At 48.7% G+C, this 18,843-nt stretch overlaps 2 protein-coding genes across 3 annotated transcripts in view; one reads left to right on the top strand and one right to left on the bottom strand.

The window, feature by feature from the left end:
* Positions 1-2,272: 2,272 nt before the first annotated feature.
* On the bottom strand, positions 2,273-2,777 carry LOC104663964 (40S ribosomal protein S13-like). The gene has a single exon (XM_030937759.1). The coding sequence runs from the start codon at positions 2,764-2,766 to the stop codon at positions 2,386-2,388; it is 381 nt and encodes a 126-aa protein (XP_030793619.1). The 5' UTR covers positions 2,767-2,777; the 3' UTR covers positions 2,273-2,385.
* A 2,357-nt stretch (positions 2,778-5,134) lies between these two features.
* Positions 5,135-18,843, top strand: part of SLC39A14 (solute carrier family 39 member 14) — a 53,792-nt gene continuing 40,083 nt past the window's right edge. For both annotated transcript variants that reach the window (XM_010365368.2, XM_010365367.2), the window contains exon 1: positions 5,135-5,296. The gene's annotated coding sequence lies outside the window, so the exon portion shown is untranslated. The remainder of the gene's footprint in view (positions 5,297-18,843) is intronic.

Raw genomic sequence — 18,843 nt, forward strand, 5'->3', positions numbered from 1 at the left:
CAAACCACCAGCATATACTTCCTGAACCACAGTAGATGCCTTAAGACAAGAGGAATAGAAATTTTAAAATGCAACTGTAGGCCGGGCGCAGTGGCACATGCCTGTAATCCCAGCACTTTGGGAGGCCAAGGTGGGCAGATCACCTGAGGTCAGGAGTTCAAGACCAGCCTGGCCAACGTGGTGAAATCCCGTCTCTACTGAAAATACAAAAATTAGCCGAGTGTGTTGGCGTGCACCTGTAATCCCAGCTATTCCGGAGGCTGAGGCAGAAGAATCACTTGAACCCAGGAGGCAGAGGTTGCAGTGAGCCAAGATTGTGCCACTGCACTCCAGCCTGGATAACAGAGCGAGACTCCATCTCAAAAAAAAAAAAAAAAAATTGCAACTGTAAACTTGGAATTGTATTCCCAACTAAACATTCATTCACAGGTGAGGACAAAAATAATATTTTAAAAATAAAGATCAGGACAGAAATTAATGAAATGAAGAACAGAAAACCAATAGAGAAAATCAACAAAACAAGTTGATTCTTTGAAAATATTAGCAAATTGGGCAAACCTTTAGCTAGAATGACAGAGAAAAAAGACTCAAATTACCAAAATCAGGAATGAAAGAGGGCATATTGCTACCAAACTTATAGGGAATAAAAAATATATATACTATAAGGGAATACTATGAACAGTTGTTTACCAAAAAATTAGACAACTTAGCTAAAATGCACAGATTTCTATAGCTTACTAAACCAAGTACTTTTCCCAGTTGTCTTTTTTTGTGTGTCAAAACCATCAGATGACAACAGAAATGAACAATTGAGGCCTCTAAAGCTGTTCTCTTTCAGCTGACAATGCAGGGAGCTAGTACTTGAGTCCTCTGACATGATTTGGGGTTGAATAGAACCTTCACATTCCTTCCAATCCTCTTAAATTTGTTAAGCCATCCCAAAACAGAAAATTCATTTTCCCCTGAGAAAGTACCAGAGAAATCTGGTCACTGACCTCCAGACAGACTAAGAAAAGCGGGCCTAAGGCCAGCACGGTGGCTCACGCCTATAATTCCAGCATTTTGGGAGGCCAGGGTGGGCGGATTGCCTGAGGTCTGGAGTTTGAGACCAGCCTGGTCAACATGGCAAAAATCCATCTCTACTAAAAATACAAAAATTAGGCAGGCGTGGTGGCATGCACCTGTAATCACAGCTACTCGGAAGGTTGAAGCAGGAGAATCATTTGAACCCGGAGGTGGAGGTTGCAGTAAGCAGAGATCATGCCATTGCACTCCAGCCTAGGCAACAAGAGTGAAACTCCATCTCAAAAAAAAAGAAAGAAAAAAGAAAAGCTGGCATAAGACCTGGGGTGCAGAGGGATTTTGCTCCATCCACCTTATCAAGTTGCTTACCTCGTCACCACAAACCGCACCGAGGCTTTCATCTGGAGTCCCCAGCCCGCTCTCTGCACAATCAGGGCTGGAATCTCATTTCTCTGGCTTATTTCCCAAGGCTGTTCTGTTCACCTCAGCTACGGGAAATCTGGCTATGTATCTTTTGGCAGGTAGCTGTGGTGTCTTGTCAGAAGCGAAACAGTAGCAATGAAAATGTCAGATTTTTGCGCTAGGTTCCCTTAAATATTGCCCAACACCAAACTTTTAGTGAGCCAGCCCGTTCATTCATCCAGCAAATATTTATTGAGACTCTGTTATGTGCAAGATGTTACATTAGGAGATACAGGTATATAGGGAAATCTCATGTAATCAAGGCAGATTAAGGTCTAGTTGGAGATTAAAGTGAAATACTTTTTTTTTTTTTTTGAGACGGAGTTTCACTTTTGTTGCCCAGGCTGGAGTGCAATGGTGTGATCTCCAGCTCATCGCAACCTCCGCCTCCTGGGTTCAAGCAATTCTCCTGCCTCAGCCTCCCAAGCAGCTGGGATTACAGGCATGTGCCACCACACCTGGATAATTTTGTATTTTTAGTAGAGACGGGGTTTCTCCATGTTGGTCAGGGTGGTCTCTAACTCCCAACCTCAGGTCATCCGCCTGCCTCAACCTCCTGAAGTGCTGAGATTACAGGCGTGAGCCACTGTGCCTGGCAAAGTGAAATAATTTTAAGGGAAAAAATATAAATACCATAAACCATATAAAGTTTTAATTCTGTGGATTACAACCTAATAATGGTCATGAAGTCAACTTAGTGGGTTTGTTACCATTTAAAAAAAAAATTGAACTATAACAAAATATCATTGCAATGCATTTCTTTATGGATATTTTGTGAATTTTTTTTTTAAACAATCATTTTATTGCTTGAGTACACAGACAAATTTATGCGACCAGGGCAGAGGCTGTAGATGATTCATATTTCCAATTGGGAGGGAGGACTCGCTTGGTCTTATAATATCAAGCCAAACGGTGAATCCGGCTCTCTATCAGAATCAGATGGAATTTAGCATCCTTATCCTTTCTGTTCCTCTCAAGATGCTTTCGAACAGCAACTGCTTTCTTAATTAAATGGTAGAGATCTTCAGGAAGATCAGGAGCAAGTCCCTTAGACTTAAGAATTCTTAAGATTTTATTGCCTGTCACAAAACGTACTTGTGCAACACCATGTGAATCTCTCAGGATCACACCAATTTGTGAAGGAGTCAGGCCCTTCGTGGCCAGTTTGTAAATCTGCTCCTTCACATCGTCAGATATCAACTTCAACCAAGTGGGGAGGCTGCGTCGATAGGGCAAAGCTGACTGGGACAGGCCCTTCCCGGGAGCATGCATGCGACCCATGATGGCGGCGGTCAGGCCTATTTTGTGAAATTTTTGTTTGCTATATTGTTATTTATATTGGAGTTGCAGTGTTAAATGTTTTTAATGTGGGTTACAGTCAAAAAATATGAAAGGGTAGTTCAAACTTCTGGATTCAGAAAAATCCAGAAGTTTGCAGATGAGAGGTGACTTTGGGGAGTTAGAATTTTGACAAGTGAAAATGGGTAATGAGAGGAAAAAGTGGAGAGCAGAGGCCGGGTGCAGTGGCTCACGCCTGTAATCCCAGCACTTTGGGAGGCCGAGGTGGGCAGATCATTTGAGCTTGGAGTTCGGGATCAGCCTGGCCAACATGGTGAAACCATGTCTCTAGTAAAAATACAAATATTAGCCAGGCAGGGTGGCGGGTGCCTGTAATCCCAGCTACTCAGGAGGCTGTGGCAGGAGAACCACTTGAACCTGGGAGGGGGTGGTTACAGTAAACTGAGATTGCGCCACTGCACTCCAGCCTGGGCTACAGAGTGAGACTCTGTCTCGAAATAATAATAATAATAATAATGTGGAGAGCAGAGAGAAGTGGGTCTCCAAGCCTGGCACCAGGAATGAGAAACTGAGAACTACCCAGCAACAAGGAAGGATTTAGGGGATACCTAAAGAATTTTGTGCGTGGAAAGATATGGAGAGTAAGACCTTTTGTTAATAATTAATTGTATTCCCTAATGGATTACTGATAGCTTATCAGCTCTGCTTGCCTATGTGGACTTTGACAGCTCCACCTTTAGTGTGGTTGAAAACAAGTCAGAACGCCATGATAGGCCCGGTGGTGGGGTGTCTGGTCCTGCCCCCTCTCTGCCCAGCAATCTCCTTGAAGGGTGCCTAGTTCTCCTGTGGACAGTATTGACAACTAGCCTGGAAAAGCCATGGGATTGCTCTCCAACTTTGGTTTTAAGAGATTAGCAGTCCTATAGGATACGTGTTTACGGGCTTCATACCCTTCAGAGCTCTGTGTTGGAAGCATGCTTATTTCACTTTATCTCTTGGTGGACTTCTCACTCCTTTTCCAGTGCTTCAACAAAAGGTGTGGTGGGGATTGGCCCCTTTCTGACGGCCCACTACAGTGGGACGAGAGTCCCAAACGGATGACATAATGTCTGGAAAGCACCAAGTTTAACCAAGAGAGAAATAGGGTTATTACAAAGATGAAGGGGCTCTGAGGAAAATTCTGCAAGAGATATCATTACTTTGAAATCACTTGGAAAATAAATGAGAGGAATATCACCGCTGCCCCCATACCCACTGCAGCACTGTAATTACGGGGTGAGGATAATTGAATTTTAGAAACGCCCGGGGCCCAGCTAGACTCTTCAAAAGTAACATGAAGAATCTGACCCCCTCTGGCCTGGCGAAGAGCAAGCTGCTGAGTTCTTGCCACCGGCTCCAGCGACTGTCTGCTTTCCTTTCCTCCTTAGAGCCGCCATCACGGGGGTCCTCCCCGCAAGACCTACAGAGAGTGGGATGTGGCCCCCTTCCCTGCGCAAATTCAGAGAGAGCTAGTGCCGTCTGGGGATCAGTCACTGTGCTAGGAGCAGATCGAGTACTAAGCCGCGACAGTTGGGCTAGAAAGCCCTTCCTCCGAGCCCCGAAAGGCCCAGGTGGCAGCTGGCACAGCTCATAGAGGAAATAGTCCTGATGTCCTGCAGAACAGAAACAATGGGAGTCGAAAGAGTGGTTTATTTTCTCAAGAAATCTGCATTTCCCAGGCCTGATATACATCTCAATGGGATGTCCCACAGCGGAAGAGTCTACTCGGACATTCTTCACCCAATTAACATTTCTCCCAACTTTGGGTTAGTAGGGTTCTTTAGGCGTCTGATCATTGTGGGAAGCGGTGCGGCATCAAGTCTGAAAAGTGAATATAATATGGTTTATTTGGAACTCGACCAGGAAATTCTGGTTCTTTTGGCTGGTGGAAATATGCAGAAGAACCTTCGTCTAAGGGCGCGTCCCCTTCTGGAGTACCTTTCCGAACTGGGGAGGGAAGAGAAAAGCTTTTCGGATGAACCAAAAGTGGTAAAATGCACCTTCAAATCGAGTGGGTAAGGACTCTCCTCCTGGGGGAGCGGGGTGGAGGCTAGGCGGTGAGAGCTTCCCGCGCCCGGGGAGCAGGTCTTCAGGGGAGGTTTCCGGAGGCAGGAGGAGTCAGAGGTCCTCGGGAGTCACGGCCGGATGGAGGGTGGGAGCAGGCGCCACCACAGCCAGGGCCGCGAGGCGCAGGAGGGCGCAGGCTGGCCAGGTCCCGGGTCTGCCGGCCCCACGTGGCAGCCCCGGGGCGAGCGGGGCGGGTCGGGGGCGGGTCGGGGGCGGGTCCGGGCGCTGACGCGCCGGGTATATAGCCGGGCATGCGCGCGGTGCTGCGGCCCGGACGCAGCGGGGGGGGGTGGTCGGCGCGCGTGTCTACGCGGACGCACGGGCTGAGCTGCTTCTCCAGGCGCCGCCGGCCGCCTAGGACCTTGTGGTGAGGCTGCGTGGGGCCGGGGCCGCCTCCGAGCGCCAGGTGAGGGCGTGGACGCGAGGGGCCGCAGGATGGGCAGCGGCGGAGGAGCCGCGCGCCCCAGGCTGGGGCAGCGGGTGGGGGCGGGGACAGCGCTGCGCCGAGGACAGGGCACTGCTCCGGGGCACCAGCGCACGCCCGGACTGCTGGGTGGAGGCTACACCTGGCTCTGGTGCCGCGCTGGCGAGGGGAGAGGTCAAGGCGCGGCCCGTCCGCCTGGAGGGTGCAGGATGCTGGAGCCACAGAAGGGTGCTCAGAGCGTGGGTCGCCGCGCAGAAGGCTGAGCCCGGCTCCCGGAGCCCCCGCGCGGACACGGACGCAGAACGCAGACAGTAGGTGGCCAATCCGAGGGGCGGCTCCATGGAGCTCTGGGATCTGGACTTTGCTTTTCAAGAGCTGCGTCCCCGGGCCCCCGCCGGTCGGTCCATCTCCCCCCGAAGATAAATGTACTCGATCTTCCGCCTGAGCGAATCTCCAATCTGGCTTGCCCGCGAGGATGGCTTTCTGGCTATTTTTGGTCCTTAATGACCAAGTTAGGTGGTCGGGTTCAGGCTGCCCCCTCTTGGTGGGTGAGGGCAGTGGGACAAAGTCGCCATCGGAGCAGTTTCATCATCTGATCCTGAGATCCAGTTGAGCCGGGAAGATTTCCTCACCTCTAGACTGGGGGTTCACTTTTGAGGATCTGGTGCTTGCCAGGGCCTGGGCTCCAAAGAGAGGCTTCTCTAAACAGTTAAAGGGCTCGGCTGTGGAGGGTTGACTCCGGACACGATTTGGGGAGTGGCCAAGTGCTCTCTTGTGGCCCGAATAGTAGAAGCGTGGGGGTAGGAGCAGCTTTGACCTGACCCTTCTTCCTGGAGCAAGCCTGGTTTGGGTTTATGTCTTTAGTGGCCCTCCCCTAGGAGCCCCAGGCCATTGGGACGGCTGTGCTCCTGCCGAGGAGTGGCCTGGGAGTTAGCCCTGGCCTCTGTCCCTGCTCTGCACTTAACCGGCCCTGTGACCTTGGGAGGGTCAGGTCAGTAACACGGTCAGACTAGATCAGCTTATCCACAGCATATACAATTCCGTAACCCTTACCTTTTTTTTTTTTTTTTGGAGGCAGAGGCTTGCTCTGTCGCCCAGGCTAGAGTGCAGTGGCGCAATCTGGGCTCACTGCAACCTCCGCTTCCCAGGTTCACACCATTCTCCTGCCTCAGCCTCCCGAGCAGCTGGGACTACAGGCGCCTGCCAACACACCCGGCTAATTTTTTGTATTTTTAGTAGAGGCGGTGTTTCACCGTGTTAGCCAGGATGGTCTTGATCTCCTGACCTCAGGTGATCCGCCCGCCTCAGCCTCCCAAAGTGCTGGGATTACAGGTGTGCGTGAGCCACCACACCGGGCCTATCCTTACCTCTTAAAACACAAGCCCTAAATATGGACCAGAACTTGCATCCTTGGTAAAGCTGCAGAAGGGATGTCCAGAATCATAACTTAGCAGTTGGAATTAAAAGCCGCATGTTCCTTTTCCTGGTGGAGGCTGAGAGAAGTGAGTTTCCCATCACCTGTGTGGTAGCCAGGAGATAGGCTTGTGGTCCTCCTGCTGCGGTAGGTTTGCAGGTAAGACTAGAGGGCACCAGACAGTGGAAGGAGATCCTCTGGATACTGTCTTCCCAAATGGCCAGTCCAAAGCAAGTTCTTGCTTAATTTATCATTTTTTACTCATCTGGCCTCTGGGGCCTTGAGAGAGGGCAGTGCTGAGGGGGCGATACGATCCAGGTGTTGACTGACAGCTGGCCAGCCAGTGCAGAGGCTGACCTGAGAACTTTGGGGCTGGAGCAGCTGCATCATTGGCCTTGTAATTTAGGCCAGAGTGAGAATTTTGGGCTCTGGGACTCAGCCTGTAGATATACAGTGCCTGGTCTGTTTTGGGCTCAGCAGTGGCCACCGTGGCAGGTGCATGCAGACGGCCTGGCCCCCACCCTTCCAATGCAGACTCTGGGGAGAAACAGCATCCATGGATGAAGAACAAGATAACAACACAAGAGAAGCTTCCGTGCTGTGCACAATTCAGTTCAGAGAGTGAGCGCTGTGCTAGACACGGTTGTGCTGGTGGCGGAAGAATTCCTGCCTTTTCAGATAGGTGGGTCTCTGTTCAAATCCTGGCCCCGTTACTCTCCAGCAGTGAGAAATTTCTTAACTTCTGTTCTCACTGGCTTGCAGGATGTCGTGATTTTGCCTGGAACATAGTAGAGGGCTTGTCATCATTCTCATCGTCATAATTTTTGTGGGGTGGAGTGGGTTATTTAGGGGTGCCAGAAGCTGGTAGTTGGGTTGGGTTGTAGGAATGGTGTGAGCCCAGGCATAGGGTTGATTCATCTCTTCCTTGGCAACATGGATGCAATTTCCCTACCCTTCTGGGAAGGCCGCTTTTCTGTGGCCTGCCAGGGATTGTCCCACAGATCAATTGGGCAATCTTACGGAAAACAAAGTTTTTTCTACCTTTATTTCTGGGAGCTACTCTGATTCAGAGAAGAAATGCTCCTTCTCTGGGCTCATGGTGGCCAGGAAGGAGTAACAATGCCTTTGTGTGCCTGGGTGGTGTGTGTGTGCTTGTGTGTGTGTGCATGTGTGTACACGTGTGTGTGTGTAGGGTATATATCACTCACAAGACTGGTTCTGTTTTTATTTATTTTTTTTTATTTTTATTTTTTTTGAGACGGAGTCTCGCTGTGTCGCCCAGGCTGGAGTGCAGTGGCCGGATCTCAGCTCACTGCAAGCTCCGCCTCCCGGGTTCCCCCCATTCTCCCGCCTCAGCCTCCGCGTAGCTGGGACTACAGGCGCCCGCCACCGCGCCCGGCTAGTTTTTTGTATTTTTAGTAGAGACGGGGTTTCACCGTGTTAGCCAGGATGGTCTCGATCTCCTGACCTCGTGATCCGCCCGCCTCGGCCTCCCAAAGTGCTGGGATTACAGGCTTGAGCCACCGCGCCCGGCCTGGTTCTGTTTTTAAACCCTGCTTACCTTCTTCCTCCTTCCTTACCTGCTCACACCCTGCACTGTTCCAAGAGGAACCTCAATCCCTGTTTAATATTTGCAGAATCGTGGGGTTTACACAGTAGTGTTGTGAATAGATTGTGTGTGCCTGGGAACCAGGACCTCCCTGTCCCCACTATGTCAGGATAATAGCCTGCCCGCACCTGACTTGGCGAAGGTAACGCTCCGCCATGTTGTTGAGCCGCAGAACCATGGAATGTTGACTGGGGGGCTTTGGTGATCTTAGAGTCCAGCCCCTTTATTTTACAGTGAAAGAAACGGGATCCAGGGAGGTGAATTGGTGTACCCGAGTCACATGGTTGCCAGTGGCCAAGAGACTTGATGGAGAAGACCAAAGAAGGGTTCTATTTTTGATCCTAAATGTGATTATGAAATTGCTGACACCTCCAGTCTTTACTTGGAAACTAGAAGAGGAAGGGGCCATTTGTCCCTGCGCTTATTGAGGGAGGGGGTGTTAGTTTCTTCTGGAGGAGTGTCTGTCTTTCCAGACTCCCTGGAGACATGAGAGGCTGGGGAGTGAGCAGGGAAGGGGGCCTGCTGCTCAGCCCAGCCGGGACTCACCGCGTGTCTGCAGTGGGGCTTCTCTGACCTCCCGGCTGGCAGGCTGGTGGAATGCCAGGAGATAAGGAGTCCAGAGTCCGTCCCCTCGACTGTGGCCAGCCAGGGCCTCATGCCCACCTAGGGGACAGGAGGACAGCCCCTAGGACACAGGATCATGAAGCCCCACTGTCTTGTTCCCCCACCCCCTTACCATGGGCATTAAACCTCTCAGAGGCGGCCCCTGGTTAGGCCTGGCAGAGGCAGAGATGCAGAGGCTGGGCGCTCTGACCTGCACAAGGAGAAGAGGCTGGGGAAGCCACAGAATTGGCCTGCCCAAGGGAGCAAAGAGTGCCCAACCATGGGAAACTGAATTCCCCACCTTGGCAACTGGAGATCGGGCTGTTGTTAGAACTCCTAACCTCCCTCAAATGGCAGGCCCGGGAGAATCTTGGAGCTTGGTGGAATGAGACGGTGACTGTCCTACATTTATTACCACCGAGTTCCTAATGGCCCTCTTAGGCAGTGCACTCAGTATTAGTAGTTAATAAAAAAAATCAGATAAAAGTTGGGAATCTAAAAAAAAAATACATGTCTTAAATCATTTTTAAAATTTATTTTATTTTATTTTATTTTAGAGACGGAGTCTCACTCTGTCGCCCAGGCTGGAGTACAGTGGTGCGATCGACTCACTGCAACCTCCGCCTCCCGGGTTCAAGCAATTCTCTGCCCCAGCCTCCCGAGTAGCTGGGATCACAGGCACCTGCCACCAGGCCTGGCTAATTTTTGTATTTTTAGTAGAGACGGGGTTTCACCATGTTGGCCAGGATGGTCTCGAACTCCTGACCTCAAGTGATCCACCCGCCTTGGCCTTCCAGAGTGCTGGGATTACAAGCATGAGCCACTGCACCCATCCAGCCTGATCTTATCTGGAGCAACTCCATGGCCCCACATCCCTGTCCTCTGTACTGGTCCACTTCCTCCAGCCTCCTGCCATCTTCCTCAGCCCTCAGAAGCATGGAGCAGCCTCCAGTCTGAACACAGCCCTTAAAAGTCTCTCCCAGAAACTGTAATAGATGTGACTAACTATACACAGAATTCCCCCAAACAATTGTTTGGTATTTTTGTCAACTTTATTTTCTTCTGATTATCAGAAGTAATGCATGCATATTGTAAAGCCCAAAAAAATATTTTGGGGAAAGTCGATGATCCTGCTCCAGTCTCTGTTTTCATATTGGCATGTTTTCTTACAGTTTTTTTTTTTTTTTTTTTTTTTTTTTTTTTTGCGGGGGGTGAGGGAATAATACGATTGGCTGTCTACCCCCATCTTACCTTGACATCAAAATTTCTTCCTGTTTAGTCTGTCTTATGACTGTATCTTTTTTTTTTTTTTTTTTCCCCGAGACAGAGTGTCACTCTGTTGCCCAGGCTAGAGTGCAATGGCCGATCTTGGCTCACTGCAACCTCTGCCTCCCAGGTTCAAGCAATTCTCCTGCCTCAGTGCCCCCTAGTAGCTGGGATTACAGGCATGCGCTACCATGCCCAGCTAATTTTTGTATTTTTAGTAGAGGCGGGGTTTCGCCATGTTGGCCAGACTGGTCTCAAACTCCACCTCAAGTGATCGACCCGCCTTGGCTTTCCAAAGTTTTGGGATTACAGGAGTGAGCCACCGTGCCCGGCCATGGCTGTATCTTAGTTTGCTTAACCATTTCCTTTTATTTTAAACTTTTATTTTGAACTAGTTTTAGATGTGCAGAAGAGTTGCAAAAATATAGCAGAATTCCTTTATATTCCTCACCCCAGAGTATAATTATATAATCAGGAGCAGGAAATCAACATTGGCATAACACTGTTAACTAAACTGCAGGCCTTATTTAAATGCCACCAATATTTTCACTAATATCCTTTTGCTGTTTCTAAGATCTGATCTGGAATCCCACACTGTTTAGTTATTTCTCCTTAGTCTGCTGCAATCCGTGGCAATCTCTCCCTCTTTTCTTGCTAGAATGTTGGAACACAAAGTGATGTTGCATCCTTTCAAGGTATTCATAATGTCATGGGTTTTTTTCTTTTTTTTTAATTTTGAGACAGGGTCTCACTCTGTGCCTAGGCTGTAGTACAGTGGCACGATCTCGGCTCACTGCAGCCTCCACCTCCCAGGTTCAAGTGATTCTCCTGCCTCAGCCTCCCAAGTAGCTGGGATTACAGGCATGAGCCACCACACCTGACTTTTTTTTTTTTTTTTTTTTCCAGTAGAGACAGGGTTTCACAATGTTGTCCAGGCTGGTCTTGAACTCCTGAGCCCAAGTGATCCACCCACCTCAGCCTCCCAAAGTGTTGGGGTTATAGGCATAAGCCACTGCACCCAGCCATGTCGGAGTATTTTTTTACTGGTGATATTTATCTGGATTACTTGGTTGGTATCTGCTTGATTTCCACACTGAAAAAAGGTGGGTTTTTTGTTGTTGTTTTACAAAAACTGAATGGGGCCAGACACGGTGGCTCACACCTGTAATCCTAGCATTTTGGGAGGCTGAGGCGGGCAAAGGCTGAGGTCGGGAGTTCAAGACCAGCCTAGCCAACATGGTGAAACTCAGTCTCTACTAAAAATATAAAAATTAGTCATGCGTGGTGACGTCAGTGCACCTGTAATTGCAGCTACTCGGGAGGCTGAGACAGGAGAATCACTTGAACCCGGGAGGCGGAGGTTGCAGTGAGCTGAGATGGAGCCACTGCACTCCAGCCTGGGCAACAGAGTGAGACAATGTCTCAAAAAAAAAAAAAAAAAAAAAAAACCCGAATGGGTAAATTGAAAAAGTTATCTTTCTTTCCCTTTGTAGTTTCAGGAGATACTTTGAGACTATGCAAATCCTGTTTCTCCTTGTACTTTCATCCCCTAATTTTAGCATCCATCTGTGGACCCTGCTTGCAACAATGATCACTGTGATGTTTGCCTGATGATTCTCTATTTCCCTCTTGTACATTTATTTATTGGGATTCTTTGTAAGCAAGAGCTGGCCCTGCTTCCCCATTTATTTATGCATTTGATTATTCTTAATCAGATTTTGTTCTATGGGTGAAAATTGAATAATATTTTTTGCCTCAAATTGTTCTCGCTTTGACCGTTTTAGGAGCTCCTTCCGGTTGTCTCCTGTGTTCTTCTGGTAAGCCCCTGTCTTTCTTTTCAGTGTTTCCTTAATTTCCTTTACTATAAAATAGTCCAGGCTCGTCTTGTGACTTTGCTGCCCCAGCCCTAGAGTCAGGCACTTGTCCACGGAGTCTGGTTTCCTTTATTGGAGAATGCTGTTTAGAAACCAAGATCTGGTTGCTAGGTGTGTTCATTGCTATAGGAGTTATCATTGCTTCTGGGTCCTCTTAGCAGACAAAGCTAGGAAACAGATTATTCAGCACCTATCTGTATACATGTATGCTAAAAAATGCAAGTTTGTACTGATACCTCTTATTCTGATCTAACCTTACAAATTTCATTTTATGTTAGTCTTTCCCTTTTCATTATGACTTCTTTCTCCAACAGTGAAAAACCCTTTCAGTCATTTTCTTAGCTGGGGTGAAGGTTATTTTCCACTGGTTTTGCTCCTATTGTCGTGGCCCTGATGAACACACATTTGCAGGTGTGGACTGTAGAGTATTTGACTCAGCTCACCTTTCAGATAGTAACATCTGGAGGCAGAGGTGAGTGTTTGTGATTTTATGTTATTTTATTTATTTATTTATTTATTTATTTATTTATTTATTTATTTATTTTGAGACGGAGTTTCACGTTTCACTCTTTGTTGCCCAGGCTGGAGTTCAATGGCGCGATCTCGACTCACCATAACCTCCGCCTCCCAGGTTCAAGTGATTCTCCTGCCTCAGCCTCCCGAGTGGCTGGGATTAGAGGCATGCGCCACCATGCCCGGCTAATTTTATATTTTTTAGTAGACACGAGGTTTCTCCATGTTGATCAGGCTGGTCTCCAACTCCCAACCTCAAGTGATCCGCCGCCTCGGCCTCCCAAAGTGCTGGGATTACAGGCGTGAACCACCGCACCTGGCTGAGTGTTTCTGATTTTAAATATTCTGTGATTCTGCACGCAGAGCTGCACTAGGATGTACTGAATGCTTGATCAGTGTCTTACCTGCTGAATACCCTGTTTGGACCTGTACCTACTCGGCTACACTGTCCCTCTCTACAGTTCACAACTCTCTTGCCAATTGTATTTGTCTTAAACAATACTCCTGTCTAGTTCCTAGCTTTAGAATTCTTTTTTTTTTTTTTTGAGGAGGAGTCTCGCTCTGTCGCCCAGGCTGGAGTGCAGTGGCGTGATCTCGGCTCACTGCAAGCTTCGCCTCCCGGGTTCCCGCCATTCTCCCGCCTCAGCCTCCGAGTAGCTGGGACTACAGGCGCCCGCCACCTCGCCCGGCTAGTTTTTTGTATTTTTAGTAGAGACGGGGTTTCACCCTGTTAGCCAGGAGGGTCTCGATCTCCTGACCTCGTGATCCACCCGCCTCGGCCTCCCAAAGTGCTGGGATTACAGGCTTGAGCCACCGCGCCCGGCCTAGCTTTAGAATTCTTTGTGAGATGAGAACTGTAGCCTAATGTTAGAAGCTATAAAGCCTGCCCGGTCCAAGATCAGAAACCACTACCACTCATTTACCTACCACCCACTCTTGGTAGGCATGTGTCAGTAGAATGGATTAATTGGAAGTAAACTGGAATAGGACGGAGTGCAGAGACCCATACTGCCTGGCCCTGCCACCTGTGACCAGAACTTATCACAGAACTTATCACTTCACTGCTCTGGAGAGTGGAGGTCTATCAGAGCAGGCAAGCGTATTAGTATGACAAACTTAGTGGTTTAAAACAACACCCATTTATCATTTCACAATTCTGTAGGCCAGAAGGCCGAGCATTGCATGACTGGCTCCTTTGCTGGGGGTCCTAGAAGACTAAACTTAGAGCGTTAGCTGGGGTTTCAGGGCCTCTGCCAGGCTCATATGGTTGTGGAAAATTCAGCTCCTTGTGGCTATAGGATTGAGGTCCCCTGCCCCCTCACCCCTATTTTCCATTGCTGGCTGCTAGTCAGGGGCCACTTTCAGTTTCTAGAGGCCCCCGTATTTCCTTTCCATGTGGTCCCCTCCATCGCTGGTGACACAGCCTTTCTCCCACATGGAGTCCTGCTCACGCTTCAGTTCTTTTTGCCAAGAGGAGCCATGCTTGTAAGGGATCACCAGCTTCGTTCTGGCCCACTCAGGGTAATTTCCCTGTCTCACGTCAACTAATGTGGTCGACAAATACCTGCAGACTCGCTTTTGCTACACAGTGTGCCATGATCCCAGGAGTGATGTCTCATATTGATGGGTTCCGCCCACACACAGCAGTGAGGGTCACTGGAGGTATCTTAGCGTTCTGCCAGCTGCAGCTCAACATGATCAGGTCTTAATTCTGGCACCAAAGTATTTACCCATGGATCTGTGTCCCATGGTTCCCTTGACAAGTTACCAGAAACTTGGTGGCTTAAAAACGACAGACATGTATTCTCACAGGTCTGGAGGCCAGCAGTGTGAAATGCAGGTATTACCAGGACCACACTCCTTCTGACACCTCTAGGGGAGAATGCTTCCTTCTTTTCCCAGCTTTTGGTGGCTCCTGGTGTTCCTTGGCTTGTGGCTGCACCACTCCCTTCTCTGCCTCTGTCTTCACATGACCTTCCCCTGTTGGTGTGTGTCTACATGTCCAAATCTCCCTCTCCTTTTTTTTTTTTTTTTTTTTTGAGGCGGAGTCTCGCTCTGTACGCCCGGACTGGAGTGCAGTGGCCGGATCTCAGCTCACTGCAAGCTCCGCCTCCCGGGTTTACGCCATTCTCCTGCCTCAGCCTCCCGAGTAGCTGGGACTACAGGCGCCCACCACCTCGCCCGGCGAGTTTTTTATTTTTAGTAGAGATGGGGTTTCACCGTGTTAGCCAGGATGGTCTCGAGCTCCTGACCTCGTGATCCGCCCGTCTCGGCCTCCCAAAGTGCTGGGATTATAGGCTTGAGCCACCGCGCCCAGCCTCCCTCTCCTTTTTTTATAAAGACATACGTCATTGAATTTAGGGCCCATCCTAAATCCAGGACAATTTCATCTTGACATCCTTAACTGATTTTATCTGCAAAATCTGTATTTCCAAATAAAGTAACTTTCTGAGATTTCAGGTGGACAGTTATTTGAGGGGATAGTATTCAACCCACTAGATTCAGGGTTGCGGGAAGAGTTGCTTACTAAACTCTGGTTCACAGAGCTGCCAAAGAAAAGAGATTTCTTTTTAGACCTAGGAGAGAAGGCAGGCTTGGCTGTGTGGAGGCTGGGGCCCATCCTTAGGCCATCTGCTCCCCTCATGGTGACACAGATCTGAAAACCAGGTGGGTAGAAGGCTGGCCTAGAGGCCCTGTGTCCTTAAGATCCAGACACTTTGCAGTATAGTCAGCTCGCAGTCTCTGTCTCCGTGGATTCAACCACTGATGGAAAGTATTTGAGAAAAGAAACAAAACTGGCCAGGCGCGGTGGCTTACTCCTATAATCCCAGCACTTTGGGAGGCTGAGGCGGGCGGATCACAAGGTCAAGAGATCGAGACCATCCCGGCCAACATGGTGAAACCCTGTCTCTACTGAAAATACAAAAATTAGCTGGGCGTGGTGACATGCGCCTATAATCTCAGCTACTCAGGAGGCTGAGGCAGGAGAATTGCTTGAACCTGAGAGGTAGAGGTTGCAGTGAGCCAAGGTTGTGCCACTGCACTCCAGCCTGATGACAGAGCGAGACTGCATCTCAAAAAAAAAGAAAAGAAACAAAACTGACTATATAATGATTAAAAAGAGTACAAATAAAAAAAAGTATAAAAATTATTACATGCCGTTTACATTGTATTCGATACTGTAAGTAACCTAGAGATGGTTTAAAGCCTATAGGGAGGAAGTGCGTAGGTTATATGCAAATACTATGCTATTTTATATCAGGGACTTGAGCAATTGTAGATTTTGGTATCCTGGAGGCGGAGGGGGTGTCTTGGAACCAGTCCCCTACGGATGCCAAGAGATAACTGTACCAGCAACTTGCCTCTGTACAGAGAGCTCTGGTTGAGTGTGACACTGTCGCTGTAGGATGGTCAGGGGACAGATTGTGGTACCCCTGTGGCAAAGAGGGAAAACTGAGGTCAGAGAGCTGAAGTAATTGCAGAGTGTCGTACTTAGAAGGGACAGCGTGTTTGGTCCAGCAGTCTTGAAGTGTCAGGCCAGTTCCTGGGGCTAGAGAGAGGCTGATCCATCAGCACCTCTCTAGCCCGAGGTGGCCTGGGCCTCACCTAGAAAGTTCTGATTCAGAACCAAGATGAGGCCTCAGTGGTGCCACTGGGTTAGGGACCCACGCACAGATGCAGTCCAAGACTGGAATCTGTTTAATGCCTCCAAGTGAAGAGCTTCAAAAAGGGAGCAAAAAGCACCCCCCACCCCACCCCGTCCAGCCACCGAGCACCCTCCCACCCGCCCAACTTATCAGTAAGCCTTTCCAGTCCCGGTTTGTTTGTTTTTTTTTTTACCCCCTGAGACAGGGTCCCACTCTGTCGCCCAGCCTGGAGTGCAGTGGCTCCATAATGGCTCACTGCGGCCTTGATTTCCTGGGCTCAAGTGATCCTTCCACTTCAGTCTTCCAAGTAGCTGGAACTACAGGCATGTACCACCATGCCCAGATAATTATTGTATTTTTAGTAGAGACAGGGTTTTGCCATGTTTCCCACACTAGTCTCAAACTCCTGGGCTCATGCAATCCACCCCCTTTAGCCTCCCAAAGTGCTGGAATTGCGGGAGTGAGCCACCATGCCCCGCCTCTAAATTTTTTTTTTATACAGAGTCTTGCTCTGTCCCCCAGGCTGGAGTGCAGTCTCGCTCTGTCCCGCTGCCTCCCGGGTTCACATCATTCTCCTGCGTCAGCCTCCCAAGTAGCTGAGACTATAGGCGCCCGCCACCAAACCCGGCTAATGTTTTGTATTTTTAGTAGAGACGGGGTTTCACCGAGTTCGCCAGAATAGTCTCGATCTCCTGACCTTGGCCTCTCAAAGTGCTGGGATTACAGACTTGAGCCACAGCACCCGACCCCTAAATTTTTTTAAATGCAAGAAAATACAGCTGTATTGCCTATACTTTCAGGGCAGGAGAGGATTTTCCAAGCATGTTACTAAAAGCAGAAACTTTAAAAAGGAGAAGTATGATATATGTGCCTTTACCTCTTTAAAAATTATGTCAATAATACCAGTTAACAAAATTAAAAGGCAAACAACTAATTAGGAAGAATATTTATAACATGTGACAAAAGGTTAATATTTTGCCATATAATAAACCAATAAAAAAAATGAATGTATCAGCAAAAATGGGCAAAGAAGGCTGGACGCAATGGCTTATATCTGTAATCCCAGCACTTTGGAAGGCGGAAGTGGGTGGTTCACCTGAGGTCAGGAGTTCGAGACCAGCCTGGCCAACATGGTAAAACCCCGACTCTATTACAAATACAAAAATTAGCCGGGCGTGGTGGCACGGGCCTGTGATCCCAGCTACTTGGGAGGCTGAGGCAGGAGAATCGCATGAATCCTGGTGGGGAGGTTGCAGTGAGCCAAGATCATGCCACTGCACTCCATCCTGGTCAACAGAGTGAGACTCTGTCTCAAAAACAACAAAAAAAACGGGCAAAGAAGAGTAACAGGCAATTTGTAAAAGGAGTAGAAATATAAAAGTCAACCTTGATAATCAAAGAAATGCAGATTAAAATAATTAAGTAATTTTTAACCTATCAAATTGTAAAGATGGAATAATTTAATACTCAGTGTTGGTGAGAATCCTGTGAAATAGGCATGCATACATAGGTAGTGGGAGTATGGAACTAGTTAAATCTTGATCAGGGACAGTGGTACGTGCCTGTAGTCCCAGCTACTTGGACAGATGAGACTGGGGAGGATTGCTTGAGTTTTGGAGTTAGAGACTAGCTCAGGCAATGCAGCAAGACCCATCTCTACAAAAAAAAGTTAAAAATTAGCCCACCAGGCTTGGTGGCATGTGCCTATAGTCCTAGCTACCTGTGAGGTGGGAGGATCCCTTGAGCCCAGGAGTTGAAGGCTGCAGGGAGCTATGATCAGGGCACTGCACTCCAGCCTGTGCCACAGAAGTGAGACCCTGACTCTATTTTAAAAAAAAAAAAAAAGAATAAAACTTAAAACCTTGAGGGTTTTGTATTGTTCCTTTTTGAGACACTCTTACTCTACCACTGATGTCAGAGTGTAGTGTCGTGATCTCACCTCACCATAGCCTCTGCCTGCCAGGCTGAAGCTATCCTCCTGCCTCAGCCTCCTCAAGAGTTGGAACCACAGAGGCATGCTACCATGCCTGGCAATTTTTTTTTTTTTTTTTTGTAGAGACAGGGTTTCACTGTGTTGGCCAGGCTAGTCTCAAACTCCTGGGCTCAAGCCATCCACCCGTTTGACCTCCCAAAGTGTTGGGATTAAAGGCGTGGGCCACCACAGCCAGTGGTGTTTTTCTTTTACCCAGAGGATAGGGATCCTTGTCCATGCTGGCTTTGGTGGAAAGCTGGCTGTGGTATAAGCCAGAAGGGACCACTGCCTCTGCTCAGGATGGTAGCTTCAGCAAATCATATAGTAAATTCCTAATAAATATTTGTTGACTGCAACCCCTGAGGCCAGGGACTGCCTCCCAGCCAATTTTGTCCCTGCATCTCAGGATTCCTTTCATTCTTGGAAGATCCCTTCTGATCCTTTTCTTTGCTCCCTGCTGGGGAACAAGGAGCGAGCAGAGGAGGAGGCAGCCAGCTCACCAGAAGCACCTCGCCCACCGGCACAGGGATTACTGGGCTGGAGGGACCAGGAGATGGGGCAGACCTGGACCAGCTATATTGTTTCACTTATTTTACTGGAAGCCCTAAAAGTTGTATTTGTGTGGGAGCAA

This window comes from Rhinopithecus roxellana, chromosome 9 (assembly GCF_007565055.1).
Source record: "Rhinopithecus roxellana isolate Shanxi Qingling chromosome 9, ASM756505v1, whole genome shotgun sequence".
In the NCBI taxonomy this organism is placed as follows: Eukaryota; Metazoa; Chordata; class Mammalia; order Primates; family Cercopithecidae; genus Rhinopithecus; species Rhinopithecus roxellana.

Coding starts and splice junctions, on each gene's coding strand:
- LOC104663964 (XM_030937759.1), bottom strand. CDS start 2,766: ATGGGTCGCATGCATGCTCCCGGGAAGGGCCTGTCCCAGTCAGCTTTG.